The 14,537-nt window shown below is 36.9% G+C and overlaps 1 protein-coding gene across 13 annotated transcripts in view; it reads left to right on the top strand.

Annotated features, from left to right (window-relative positions):
- LRCH3 (leucine rich repeats and calponin homology domain containing 3) overlaps positions 1-14,537 on the top strand; it is a 66,969-nt gene that overhangs the window by 24,319 nt on the left and 28,113 nt on the right. For all 13 annotated transcript variants that reach the window (XM_085325151.1, XM_085325146.1, XM_085325140.1 and 10 more), the window contains exons 2-8: positions 5,122-5,266; positions 6,760-6,886; positions 7,670-7,775; positions 7,963-8,099; positions 9,044-9,153; positions 11,561-11,654; positions 12,576-12,696. In XM_085325151.1, the coding sequence (XP_085181277.1) occupies positions 5,122-5,266; positions 6,760-6,886; positions 7,670-7,775; positions 7,963-8,099; positions 9,044-9,153; positions 11,561-11,654; positions 12,576-12,696 (840 nt within the window). The remainder of the gene's footprint in view (positions 1-5,121; positions 5,267-6,759; positions 6,887-7,669; positions 7,776-7,962; positions 8,100-9,043; positions 9,154-11,560; positions 11,655-12,575; positions 12,697-14,537) is intronic.

Raw genomic sequence — 14,537 nt, 5'->3', positions numbered from 1 at the left:
ACAGGCAATTTTAGAATTCACACTGTATTTTATAATGTATTTGCTTTTGTGAAAATCTTGAGGTGTCCTTGGAAATCATCCTGTTTCATTTTTGTAGTATCTTGGCTTTTTTTCCCTAGCATTTGCCTTTTTTATTCCTGGYAAATCTGCCTCTTAGCTCCTCACTCAAGCACATAAAATCATGGATGCTCTGATTAAGGTGGCGTTCTCGTGACTCATCATGTGAGTAAAAATGCTGCAATGTCATTGACTGAACTTGTAATTGGTTACATCTACTTTGCATGGTTTAAGAGACTATTGCTGCCTCAAAATTCAGCTCCAATTTAAAATTCTTTCCATTGAATTTTCAGTTGTAGACAGAAATGCTGTGATTTAAAAATCACTGCAGATTGAGGGACGTCTGGAAAAATTACTGCTAGTCAACTTTAGTGTCTCTTTTTTATCGTACTATAAGCTCATTTGTTGTTTGAAAAAGTGTAGTTTTATTTCTTCATACTTAATCTTATTTTACAGGGACTTATTTCTTTGTAAATACCAAATGATAGCTAAGAAGGACTTATATATTTCAAGGGAAAGGACTTACATATTTCGTAGTACTCTTATGCCCTGCAGTCTGAACAATACATAAATGCTAGGGTTTTAATGCTCTTCAGTTAGATAAAGTGAAACAAAAAGCAACCGAGACTTCTCACATTTATAGTTAAACACTTTCCAAAATAGAGTTAAAACGAATCTTATATGTGATGTTTCCTGCCAGAAAATGTCTTATTAGTTGAGAGRCCTATTTCTTTTTTAAAAAGGGTGATATTAAAAACTGCTTTGCCAGCACAGCTGTGTGAAGGAGGGATGAAGCTGTCAGTTGGAAGGATGCTAGTATACTGTGAGATAATGACAGTGGAATTAAGTCCCATTCCTCTAAGATTCCCCCAAAAGCACCTTGCAAAATGTATGGGGACCCATGAGGTAATAATTCTTTAAAATAGATGCATAAAAACATCTAGTTAATGTAGAAGTTCAGGGATTCCCACCCCTTCCCCCCGGATTACACTCTTTTCTTTTTTGTTATTTGTCATCTCTGAAATAATTTGCATTTTTCTTTTTTTCTTGTATTGTAACACATGATTATAAAACCTTATGGCAAGTTGTGTGTATCTCAAATAATTTTAGTGATTACAAATATTATGATTAACTGCAGTTACTGTGAATGTTTCAGGATTTGTATTTGTGATAGGACAATATGTATGTTTCAAAATTGCTCTTCTGTTACATTCCAGGACAATGTTGGCACAGGAGGAATCCCACTGGGAATGTTGCAATTTTGGGCATCACATTGTTATGTAGTTTTAGCACTATTTTTCAGCTTCAACTCTACTGCAGCTACACAGCTTTTATAGTTTTCTTAGGAGTTTACTGTCTTTTTCATTAAAACATTAATGAGAATCAAATTTTGGAAATAAGGTAAAGAAACCATGGGAAAGACTAGTGAGTTAGGGGAGACAGCTTGTGTAAAATTGAAGTCCATTGCATAAATTCCCTTGAAAGTGTATGCTATGTCCCTGCAGAAAATACACAGAGATTTTATTGCCTCCTTTATCATCTACAGATTCTTAGGCAGGTTCTGTCTAATGTGCTCTAGGTGACCATGCTTGAGCAGAGGGGTTGGACTAGATGATCTCCAGAGGTCCCTTCCAACCTTACTGATTCTGTGATTCTGATCAGCCTGATTCATCTAAGCTGTCTCCACTGAGGCTGCAGCTTTGYAAGTGCTATATGTCAGCAGAGGTTACCCCTGCCACTGGAGGAAGAGACCCTGCCACCGTTATTTTCTTGGTGTTGCCATAAAGGYTTTCAGGGTTATGCGTTGAGGTGATGAGGGAACTGATAGGAATTCTTAATAACCTAGAAAAATTGTTAGATTTAACTCCACTTAGGGTTTCCCCTAAACAGTAACAGTACGAAGGGCCTGGAATGAACAACAGAGMTGGAAAAAGTTTCTGGCAGTAGCAGGAAGGCAGGATCCATCATTGTAGTCTTTCTTTAATAGTTGTGTTGACTTATGTTAGCTTGAAATTTATGTGAAAGATACTTTTAGTTATGAAGCCAAGCCTTTAGCTCAGCCTGATTTATTTATATACTTACTTATTTTGAGGAATTTTAGGAGTTATCTCTTGTGGATTAAGAGTCTTAACCATATTGAAATAGTTGAGGAAGAAAAATGGCACACATGATGACTCTTCTTTGCTTGATTTCAAACAAATTTTACAGTCAAGGGAGTTCTGAGATACAGTGTTTGTTGTGCAGGCGTTCTCCGAGGAGGTGATGATTTTGTTGCTGTTGATGGATGTATCTGCCACCTCTAATCGTGGAGCAGGTTGCCAGGATTTGAATGTCCTCTGCTGAACAAAGTGGTGTTGCCTGGTTGAACCTCGCTAGTTTTGACTTTGCTTACTATTTGATAGGAGGTATTTTACCATTCAGTTTGTGTAATGGTATTTCTTGGGTTTCTCCAACTTTGTAAACCCAGCTGACTTGGAGTAGGTTGTAGATGTGATAGAATCAGGTGAGCATGATGGTTTTGGACTGTTGGACTGTCTTCCTGTTCCTGAATGAGAGTTGATCAGAAGTCTGCACTGACTCCTTTTAGGTCAGTTGCTGTGCCCTGAGCTATGGCAACTTTTTTCTTTTCTTTTTTTTTTTTTTTTTTTTTTTTTTTTGTAAGGATGGATGCAGTAGCCACCAAGGATTTATTAAGTTTTCTTGCACAAGTTCCCTTGTAGCTTGTATGCCATCACAGTGGCCACCAGTAAGAAATGCTGTTGAAGAAACAGGACTGTGACCAGCTTGTTTTCAGTTTCATTGGGCATGACTTACGTAGTTGAAACCTTTAACTGATGCTTTATTCAGATTAGTTTATGGTAAGATCAGGATGTTGGGGAAGCTGCCTTTGGTACCTGTAAGTGAAAATTTTTCTTCACTTTTCTTGAAGAATTTGTTGTCTTTCCCCCCAAAATAGAAAAGTGGGGAAAAAATTATATACCATAAGACAGAAAAATAAGAAATAATAATTTTAAAAGGCTGTTTTTTTTGCTTTTTTTTTTTTTTAACTAAGTTTAACCTAACTAGTTTAAGTTAAGGTCATGTTTGAGGCTGATATAAGCTAAAAAGAAGGGAAACACTTAAGTGCCTTTGTAGTGTGATTCTCCTACTCATTGCTGAACGGACAAGTTTTGTGTTTCTCGTTATTTCTTTTATATCAGTGTATTAGAATTTTCCATGATTTTTCACATTTTTCTCATCTGTGTGTATCTCAACATCTGGTATATTTTATATCTATCTTAGCCTTTGCTGTAGTTAGCTACAGTCATACCTGCAGAATGCAGTTTCTTCCCACTTATACGTTAAAATACATCTGAAGGTTGTTCTCTGCAAAGTTTTCATAGTGTTTCTTTCTACTAGGATTTTTACATATTACTTYTTTTTTTCTCCAGTGATCAGTGATAATTTATGATGTTTTCTGATCAAAGTGCTAAGCATTGAGCTAGACGGAGTTTGTTCCYGCTGCACTAAGAGCAACCTCTTTTCCTTGGGTAACATAGAGCAGAGGCAGAGAAGTTGATTTAAATGCAGTGGACAGAGTACCTCTGCTAAGGGCTCTTTTACTCTGGGCAAGCTTGCTTTTAAGTTGCACACAAGACCCTTCTGAATCTTCAGTGTTTGAAAARTAACTTGTACTGGGTGATTCCCTTTGGAAATAATGAGATAAATTACTATATTCAGCTGATAAATTAAACTTTGCAGTGAAGGTTCTTATCTTCCTATGCTGATGAGAAGGAATTGCAACTCAAATAAGTGAATAAAATAGCAATTAAATTTGGATTTTTGTTGTTGTTGTTGTTGTTGTTCTTCACAATACTGGTTTGGGCTTGATAGCTCTTTGCCAGTGAATGTCTGCTGTTGCTTTAAAACACAAGGGTGAAATGTCAGTTTGCTAAACTGGCAGGATCTTTATAGGAACTGCCAGCTGACATGGGGTAATCTTTCTTGTGCTCCTGATGGTGAACATAACTCTTGTCAGCATTTAGAGCTGGGTGTRTTAGGAAGCAGGAGGTGCTTGCGTTTGTTTTGAGAGCTGTCCTTTGGCATTTATTTCCTTGCCTCCTTAACACAGTTGCAGATGGTTATTTTTTGTTTAATTTATCACAGTGCAGCTTTTACACTTGAAGGAGTACAGTCTAATGCTGATGGATATTTTATACATATAGATTTGATAATTGGAATTGTCTTAGGAAAAATATTGATCTTCAAATATAAATATTTTGTGCTAGGTTTGATTAAATTTTGTCTCCTGCCCAGAAGAGAATGTATAGTCACAAAGAAATAGTAAACCTTACAGCTCACAGCAAGAAGGGTATTCTTCTAGATCTTGATTGTAGGGAGTCCTTTTATTCAAATATTTGCATTGCCTGATTGAGAGTAAAGGCTTGAACTATTACCTCTCTGAAGGAGGGGAATGCTGTGGCTATCATACAAAAGGCTCTTCTAAGGTGTGTGCTCCATGTTTTTCCCTGTTGAAGCTGTTATCTATAAATGTGTGTGTATTTATATGAAGTGTATATATAGTAGACTAGAGACTTGAAGCAGAGATTTCCATATATCATGGAGTATTTTAGCAGGGAGGTGGGAGAAGAGTGTGTGTGCAGTTTAATACACACAACCGATGACTACTTAATTACTATATAAAATGTAATAAATCCCTCAATGATTACTAACCTTTTCATTAAAGCACCCAAATACTAAGTCTGTAGTCTAAAGCTGGTCCTAGAAAAGAGAGTGGAAGCTGGACTTTCAGCATCTTAAACTAGCTCCCTAAGCATTAGGCGACTTGATATGTGAAAGCCTGATTGCTAGGGAATGTTGCATCTGTCTCTCTCTCATTGTAGCTGTAAATTTTTAAAAGATGTTGGRTTCTTTCCTGCGTGAAATGGGAATCATTTTGTAACCTTGAAAATTTTGCAAGACAGCAAAACTGATTCCTGTCCAACTCTTCCCACTGTGTCTCTGTATATACAGACGATACTTGCCCTCATGAAGTTTCACTAAATGTTTCTTTTTTGCCTGCAGATTTGTCACGGAACAGATTGTCAGAGCTTCCAGCAGAAGCATGTCACTTTGTCTCCCTCGAGAGCCTTAATTTGTACCAGAATTGCATTCGATACATCCCAGAGGCTATTTTAAACTTACARTCTTTAACATTTCTAAATATCAGGTAATTACTATCTTAAACACCTTACTTTAGCATCACTAGTCTAGGTTTATGCATCTTGGAACATCAGTAAATAATGCAGACCTGGTGTGTAATCATCAAAGCAATCTGAACCAAACTTGCAGACTTGGATTGATCAGGGAACACAAAGATTAAGAAGTGGCTTGCAAAAGTGGAAAATGAAGAAGAGAGTTTAATTCCATTCTAGAGAAGTCGAAGCAAATTCCAGTAGTTTTCATGTGAAATACGAGCATGCTGATGGAAAGGAGTGAATCGTGTTAGTGGATAGTCCTTACTATTCACCTGTCAGCTGCTAAATAAGTCTTRCTCAATTTCCATTTATGTTGGCTGTACCAGTGGCTTTTGAAGAGGTTTCTCAAACATCAAATGATTATCTGCCTGTGCTAAAAACTAATTGCCACAACRTAGGCTGTTGATGAAATTCAACTATGTACAGGATTCTCTGTTTCTAGAAACAGTATTTCAAGAGGTGTGGAAAGTTCCCAGTCACAAACTGGCAGTGATRGCAAGCAAGAAAAATTTCAGGCAATTTCTTACTGGTGTTACATTTTTGCCGATTTAATTTGTTTGTGTTTCTTATTATTATTATTAACGATAAGAATTGTAGGAATAGGATATGAGTCAGATATGGATTTCCTATTGCCGTGATCTCTAGCAGGTGCAGTCCAATTATTGTACTTTTAACAGCTGTTGTTGGTTCACCTACTGCTCAGAACTGTTCTTCTTGTAGCAGGGAAACGTAGGCTTCAGGCATGAAGAGAATCAACACCGTATTTTGGTATACATCAGCATCTGGCTTTGTCCTTAGTTAAGATCATAATAACTTTCTAATTGTCCAGTCACTATTGCTCGCTACATTTTATTTTTTAAAAATAAGCTTTCTCTTTTATAAACCATTCTCATCCTGTCTGATTCATTCTGTGAGGTTACAGTCCAGTCATATGACCTCAAATTTGCTTTAATAGTGGTTTATTGTGAAACATCCAATACTGGATTTTGAAAACCAACCAGATTCTCCATTCTTGATCCACATGACATACTGAATACTTAAAGTATAATTCTAATTGAGTAAGTAATTACTTCCTCTGTGGGTTTTGWATGTGTTGACCTGCAACACTAGCTATCTGAAAGGCTTTCACACTGTGTTCAAACATACCAGGTTGCAACAGACAGTGGCCAGTTATCAGAAGCACCTAAAAGTGCATGAAAATGTCATATTGCTTCACCCTGAGTTCAAACCAGTCTAATCAGGGTTAGTACTTTTTCCTGAGATTTTGTTCACACATAACTARGTAAAGCAAGTAATGAAGGAAGGCTTCATGACATTAGTTCAGTAGTAATTAAGGGAGAAGTTGAGTTGATCATTATCAAAATGGACTGTGCTTTTTTTGTATATCTTTCATTATATAAAGATTTGAGGCAATCTCACACTAGAGTGAGGTGATAACGACTTTGTTTTCTTTCTGTCCAAAAAGTCGAAACCAGCTTTCAACACTGCCAGTACACCTGTGTAGTCTACCACTAAAAGTTTTGATAGCAAGTAATAATAAGTTGGTTTCAATACCCGAAGAAATCGGACAGCTCAGACAGCTGACAGAGCTTGTGAGTATACGATTATTTTTTTTAACTATCTCTGTTCAATCTTTAATTTTTATTTGATGTGTTTAGTAGGTTCATACGTGTTTCAGAAGAAATACCAGTTTTTTAAACTGATTAAAAATAGTGCAGTAATTAGGATGCTGTCTTGGGATGTGTGAGATCAGAATTGTTTCTTGTTCTGCTAAGAACTCCATAATTGTAAACTGTCACTTGCGAGCCATAGCAAGTAACTGAAATCTGGTTTTGGCCTAAGAAAGATTTGTATCTGTCATTATATCTCTAGCTATGTTTCTTGACTTTGTGATAGAGATATTAGAAAAAGAATATAAAATATTATATGAGATTTTAAAAATCTCATTTGTGTGGGGAAAAGATACCTTGCACTGGAATGCAAGTGAGCTACATCACTTTAAGAGTTTTYCCTATTTTTGGGGAGAGGCTGTATGGAATTAGCGTTCCTGATACATTTTTTTTTCTGACAAAAAACTTTCATATGGGAAGTTGCACTGTATCAAATAACATTGAATAACTTAAGTAACTTGAAACAGACTTACTCATTTGAATACTTAATTTTTTAAAAATTTGTATTCCTCCATGTATTTAAAATAATAATGCCTCTGCTCAGAAATGAGATTTAATAAATGCAAGCRTCTGAGGTGTTACATAAATACTTGTCTCTCTTCTTTCAGTCCCTACATAAAACACGGCGTACCATAGTTAACAGAGACTTGCCAGTTAGTGGTGGTAATGTCAAAACTGTTAACTCACTTTATCCTTCCTTTGTAGGATGTGAGCTGTAACGAAATACAGACAATACCTCCACAGATTGGCAATCTGGAGTCCTTGCGTGACCTAAATGTCAGAAGAAATCATTTGGTACATTTACCTGAAGGTGAGATAAAGGCTATTGGTTGTAACAGCAAAAAATTTGAGTGCTTTTGGATTCTTTTTAATACTTTTTCTTCTCCTGAGAGCTAGGTGCAGGTGTATTTAGTTAATCATTTTGTAAAACAGACATTTGAGTTTTATACTCCTTGTTTTTAAACCTGCTGGACTAGATATTTGTTTTCTATCTCCAGAGCTTGCTGAGTTGCCTTTGATTCGGTTAGATATCTCCTGCAATAAAATAACAACAATCCCTGTTTGTTACCGGAACCTCAGACATCTGCAGACCATCATGTTAGAGAACAACCCTCTCCAGTCACCCCCTGCACAGGTAACTGCAGCTAGGAATTGGAATGACTTTTAACTGAAAAGGGGGAGAATGAAGTTAAAAGCTGACGGATTATATTAGAACCTTTACTTAAGAACAAGAGGAGTTTAAATAATGTGTATCCTCTAATAGTTTGAAATATACATCACAACTTGAAGAAGCTTTCCCTTCCCTTACTGATGGTGTTAGTAATTTTACAGGGTTATACTAAGAATTCTACTGTTAGCATCTCGCTAATATTAKCTGAAGATTTCTAATAGGTATAGTTTCAAGAGAGCTATAGAAGAGAGGAAGCAATGGTTAGGCCAGATTGCTTTTGTGCTACTCAAATGTCAAAATTTAGACTGAGGACCCAGTTTTGCTATGTGTTCTGTTTCATTTTGCAGTAGTAGGCTCACATCAGGCTTTGGACTAGAAACTGCAATATGGTTAGTGGCTAATTAAAATCTTAAAGTGAGTGTACAAACCCTTCAGTACTCCAGTTTCTGGTGTGAGCCACTGCTTCTGAATCACAAGTGGCACATGCTAAGACTTGTAGTTTCCACCTCACTATAGAATGCAAAAACAACTGTTATTAGCTTCATTCACTTCCAACTTCAGGTTGCTTTGGCAGTCTGCCACTGCCATTCAAAGTTGAGCATGGGTGGGATGCATCTTTTCTGATGACAAGGGTATAAATTTTAGTACTTATAAATGTTTACATCATTTGCCTGACGAAATATCAATATCCAGATGATGAAGTTGCATGCAGAGCGGATGTACATGGAAGACTTCTTTTATTTGTTTGGCGCGTAGCTTATTTCTAAAATGCAGCAGGGTTAGATGTATTGATTGATATGAATGTGCTCATTGATTACTCCCAGCTGCAGGTTAAATGTCTTTAGAGTAATTTGGAAAGGTACTGTCAAATTTTACTTACTTTTTTTAATTTGTTTTGGWTTTTTTAGATATGTATAAAAGGAAAAATTCACATATTTAAATACCTGAACATAGAAGCATGCAAGATAGCTCCAGACTTGCCCGATTATGATAGGAGACCCATGGGGTTTGGATCCTGGTAAGTTTGGCATGCTCCAGGTTCCCTGTTTTGATGTCATTCAGGAAAACTTGTCAGCCATATGAATTTGAAAAACTATATCTGAGGATTGTTTGTTGGTCAGTGCACTGATGGAGGTAGCTTTGAAGAATGTCACTTGCGTTATTTTGTGATACATGCTAGYAAGATACCACTATAAAAGAAGCAAAGAAGAATTCAGAAGAAAAAAATAAGTAATGTATGTAAGGCAGTGTTATCAACACTCTCTTACTGTATGTTAATGCTGTCTTCAGAGCACAGAGGATATACTCTCATGTTAGTAACCAGTGTGTTTAGTTTGTGAAATATTGAGATTTTCTGCATACTTACTGAAGTAAAATCCTACTGTAATTTTTAACTTTTTGTACAGAATTTATAACGGTTTTGCCACAGGTGTAAATGCTGATCTCCACTCCATTAGCAAATTGTTATTCTTGGTGAGCTTTCACTTGGCACAATTGCTTAGCAATGTAACACAAATATTGGAACAGTCAGCTATATCAGCTGCTAAATTAAGACTTTCAGAGAAAARGCAGGAGTTCAGATTTATAACCCTTATAGAATGAAGAGAGGTAGTGAAATATGAAACTACGTTATTTTTTAAATGATCTTGGAAGGTGATGATAAGGTCTGGAGGAGYGAGTTGCTAAAGGATACATCTATGTCGTAGCAGCAATAAAACATAAATCAAAGGACCTGACAGTAAATCATAATGAGTCAGAGATTTAAGAGAAATCCTAATAAAATCAGAAAGTGACTGTGTCCTTATTGATCTGTTGTTGTCTGTAATTACATCTTATTAATAAATTTTTCATTAATTTCTTACGTGAAATGAAAAGAATTAATGTATTTTAATCATAGCTTGGAATTATGACTATAAAAATAAGTCCATAACCGATCCAGGATACTTTTTCTAGAGTCACCTCCAGATTCAGCCATGTGAAATGAACTGGTTCTATTGTCAGTGATTCAAGTGAATAGTTCTTTAACTGCACTGAGAAATTTCATRGTTGTTCTTTTTTCTTCCTCGCTCAAAAGAAAGGAGTTGTTTTTATTTTCCCCATATTTGTTGTTAAAACTTTGTTACGCAGCTGATCTTCATGTTCAACTGCAATGCCATGAAGGTGGAACCTTTTATGTTAACCAAAACTCTTTGCAAGTGTAAGAGCTTGGTCACTTGCTACTTGCAAGATCTAGATCTACATAGAAGTAAATAAATACCTAGWATTTCTCTTCTGTAGCTCTTCATCTGTTTTCTTATTTTATGCCTGTCTGAATATGTAAACAGCGCAAGGTGGTAGTCTGTCATTTTATTCTACAAAGTCCCATACATGCTTATGGCACTACATAAATAATAGTAATAGCAGTAATTTAAAAACAAGTATTTCCTGAGAGAGAGATATGAAAGGGAGTAACAACTTGAGAGCAATACCAGTGCGAAAATGACTTGCATTTCAGTTATGATGGGGTGGAGCAATTAAATTCCTGAAGTGCGTTCTCCCTTGTGTGCTATGCAGTAATTACTGCTGCAGTTCTCCCTGRGGCATCGAGTACCAGTCGAACAGTTGATCCATTGTGCAGTGCCATCTGCAGAGGGTCAGACAAGTCCCGTTGTTCCTGTCCTGTAGCTATCTGCAGCAGTTGCCAGACTTGACATCTGTGATGGCTGCACTGCTGAATTACRTAGTTTCTGAGCCCAGAAAAAAGAACTGTGTGGCTGTTCAGTTAATGTGTATTGCAACCCTAGGCACATGTCTAATGCCGTTGTCTAGACGTGTCATTAACAAAGTCAGAGTCAGTAAATAAAAACTGTACTTTAGTGTTATTCAAGTGGTGGTAGATTATTTGAAATTACTGTCCTGCTTACTGTGCATTTTCTTAGACAGGCAATTCTGATATGCACAATGGTTGTATAATACTTTCTGTTTTACTTTTCTGTAGAAGATGTGTGTTCTGATACAACTATATTTATAGTAATTTTACATGATTTTACGATTACTTACGAGAAAGTTTGTGGGAAGAATGCAGAAGTGTTGTTCAACGAAAACATTTGAGTTACAGAAAAAGAAAATTTGACTTCTTAAACAGAGACTACTGTGTGATTTTTTGTCAATACTGTTGTTTTGAGATGTTTAAATATGGGTAAGTACTTTGGATCAGATTAGCACGTACAGGTAGACAYGTGACTGACAGATAGGAATGTTTGTAGCTGTAAGCACATAGCCTCTTGTTCGATATGGCAAATGCAGTATGATGCTTTCTAATAGGCTGAGTTTGTAAAGGTGCTTGGAACTGTGCTTGGAAGTACATTCTGCTTTTCTTTCTGTAATAGCTGAGATTTTTTTCARTAATTTTAGTTACTGTTTTGTAAATATTATGTATTTGACAGCCACGAAGAACTTTATTCCGGTCGTCCGTATGGAGCACTGGATTCTGGCTTCAATAGTGTGGACAGTGGAGACAAAAGGTGGTCAGGGAATGAGGTAAGCGTTGTGATTTTATTTTTGCTACGTGTAATACTATACAAGAGGGAGATATGATAAAAAGTATAGATTTGGAAACATGCTCAGAAGATAACATTTATTACAGTGTGCAAGTTTTATTGCTCCAAAATAATTTATCTGAGAAAAGCAAGCATAATTTTATACTGGATGGATACAAAGTTGGAAATAATAAGAGAAATATATAAAACAGTGTGTGACCAATGAATTTATTGGAGCATAACAGATGAGGAAAAGGGGATTTCTCATTTAAAGAAAAATAAAAAGGCTAATCACTATCACGTTACAATGTTGTCATCTTCAATTACTTATGAATGATTGTTTCTAGAAAGTAAATCAGGACATGAAAATTAAGCTTCAAAAATGAGATGGAAGTTTCATCATCTTATTTTGCAGCTTTTATTTAAAATGCTAAAAATAAAATCGCTTTGCCATTTATAAGCAATAAAATGGGATCTCCTAGGAAGGAGGTTGTCAATTATTCTTCCCAGGAAGAAGCTCCCTATTCCTCTTGGAAATACTAGAAAGGGCAGAAGCCAAGACCTAAAGCTTTCTTGCCAGCTTCACTCTGTTGCCTTCTTGCCCCTCCTTCCCCTGTGCCTTCTTTATTTGGAGGAGTTCTAGAACCTCCATCCTAGGATATTTTCAAGTACCTGTTGATTTTGCAGAGAAATACAAGAAAGCAGGTAGATAGGTGTTTAGGAAAGCTTAAATATATGTTGTTTAAAAACAATATACTTTAGCTGTATTTTGCTTTAAAATAGTGTTTTGTGGGCACAAAACAGGAGAGTTGAAATGAAAACATAGAWTGAGAGATGGCAACTAAGCAGCTGAACCAAGCAGCACAAGAAGGTGTTTTCCAAAAAGAATGTTTTTCTTGATTTCACTTTGGGTTTTCTAAAGCCTACAGATGAGTTCTCCGACCTCCCTTTGCGTGTGGCAGAGATCACTAAGGAACAGCGACTGCGAAGAGAAAGTCAGTATCAAGAAAACAGGGGTAGCACAGCCTTAACTAATGGTGGAGGTAAATAGTGATCTTTTTTACTGTGTTTACTGTTGTCATTGTTAAAGCTCCAGAATACTTGATGTAATTTGTTTTTAAAGAAAAAAAAGAGAAAGGTCTAGGTGGATTTATGCAAAAAGRCCATTGCATCTAAAGTGTGTTAAGGTTGTTACAAGGTAAAATCAAGTAGCATCAGAATTAAGACTATGTGGAAAACAGTAGATAGCACATATGCAGAAGCTGACTTATGTTAGTGTTCCATTACTTCAAACAATGTTTTGGAATCTTGAATTTCACTACCTGGAGTTTTGCTGCTTGAGGTAATGGGGAGAACTTGCAGCAGTAATAGATTGTCCATGCTGGGCTGAGATGAGCAGTTTTGCCAGAGCATTTATATTTCCAAGCAGCAGAAGAGTGCTTAGATAGGAATCTCATGTTTCAGTCCAAACATGTGACAGGTCCTGAGCAAGATTGCTTTTTCACGCTTTCATAATTCATTGCCCTGCAGTCTGAGAGCAGCACCCTTACATTTGTTCAAGAGGTGGTAGCGCTTCCTTCATTTCTTGATCTCTGCAGTCCTTCAGTTGAGCTTCTAATAATCCCCTACTACCACTGCTCCACAACCCAGCCCTCCTTTTGGTGCTATCACCCAATTTTAGTATTCTTTCAGGTCCTTGGTTTTGTTTAGCCATTCTCTCTTCTCCCTTTTGCACACTGCTTATTTTTAGATTCCTTTCTCCTTTCAATGTAGTCTGATTACGTTAACCTCTTGCCCAGCTGCTCCCTGTTTTCCCTTTCCATTAATGGTTCTGATTCATATTCCCTATGTCTTCAGTCTGCCTCTTTCCAGCTAGTCTTAATCTTCTCACCCCAACTCCCACTTTTCCTTCTCTCTTCCTCCCACCTCATCTTTTTAGTCTTACTCTTCTCTGCAACAATGTTTTGTTTTCTTTGCCACCTTCTAGAAATATCTGAAACGTCTGGATTGATTCACTCTTACATGTGCACAGACAAAAAAATTCAGTTCAAACAGTTAAATTTGGCAAAGTTAGAAGAATTTGAAAGCCTGATGTTATGGGAAGCTGTGGGCAGCCTTTATAACAGGTAGTGCTGCCAGCCCTGCCTCTAAGACTAACTTTATTCTTTGGGTTGTACACCAGATGCCTCAATAGTTTTAAGGTGGAGCACAGTCAGGCCATGAGGAAGAGTATCTGAGGGGGGCACAAGCCACAGCATGCAACTGTCAGAGGTGCAGGAGATCCTTTCTGATTCTGTGCTCTTAACACAGCTACTAATTATTTTCACCCTCTACTGTATTATTTATGTTTAATAAGCAAGGCTGGAAAGAAGTTTTAAAAAATCTGAAAGTGAGATGGAGATTTAATGAAGCCAGAGGATGTAGGAATGCTGTTTTGGATGCTTGTAGAAGCAGAGGAGGTGGCTTTGGCAGTAACAGTTGCTAGATTGTGTGGCAAGGCAAAGAGAAGTCTGTTTTAGACGAGCAGGAAGGCAGGGGGTGGGAGTGGGAGCAGAAAAAGAATGTTGTCAAGAGAGTCTGGAGCAAGTTTGGGGAGAGTTTTAAGAACAAGAAAGCTCTGGTGCTCAGAGAAGGGGCCTATACTTTCCCCTGCATCCTCAGCACAGTATTTTGCAGCAGGGTAGTTTGCTTCATGCAATGACTCTCCCAAACCTCTGGACAGAATGTGTAAAGACGGTGGCAAAAAAAAAAAAAAAAAAAAAAAAAAAAAAAAAAAGCCCTACATAGTAGTATCACCATCTGAGGGAAAGTCAGTAAGTGATAAACTGTGCTGTTTCTCGCTCCATTTCAGCAGCTCCTAAATTGTTTTCTCATTCCTGTTTTT

This window comes from Rhea americana, unplaced genomic scaffold (assembly GCF_003343005.1).
Source record: "Rhea americana isolate MKP2758 unplaced genomic scaffold, rheAme1 scaffold_96, whole genome shotgun sequence".
NCBI lineage: Eukaryota > Metazoa > Chordata > Aves > Rheiformes > Rheidae > Rhea > Rhea americana.
This window is presented reverse-complemented; position numbering and strand designations above follow the sequence as displayed.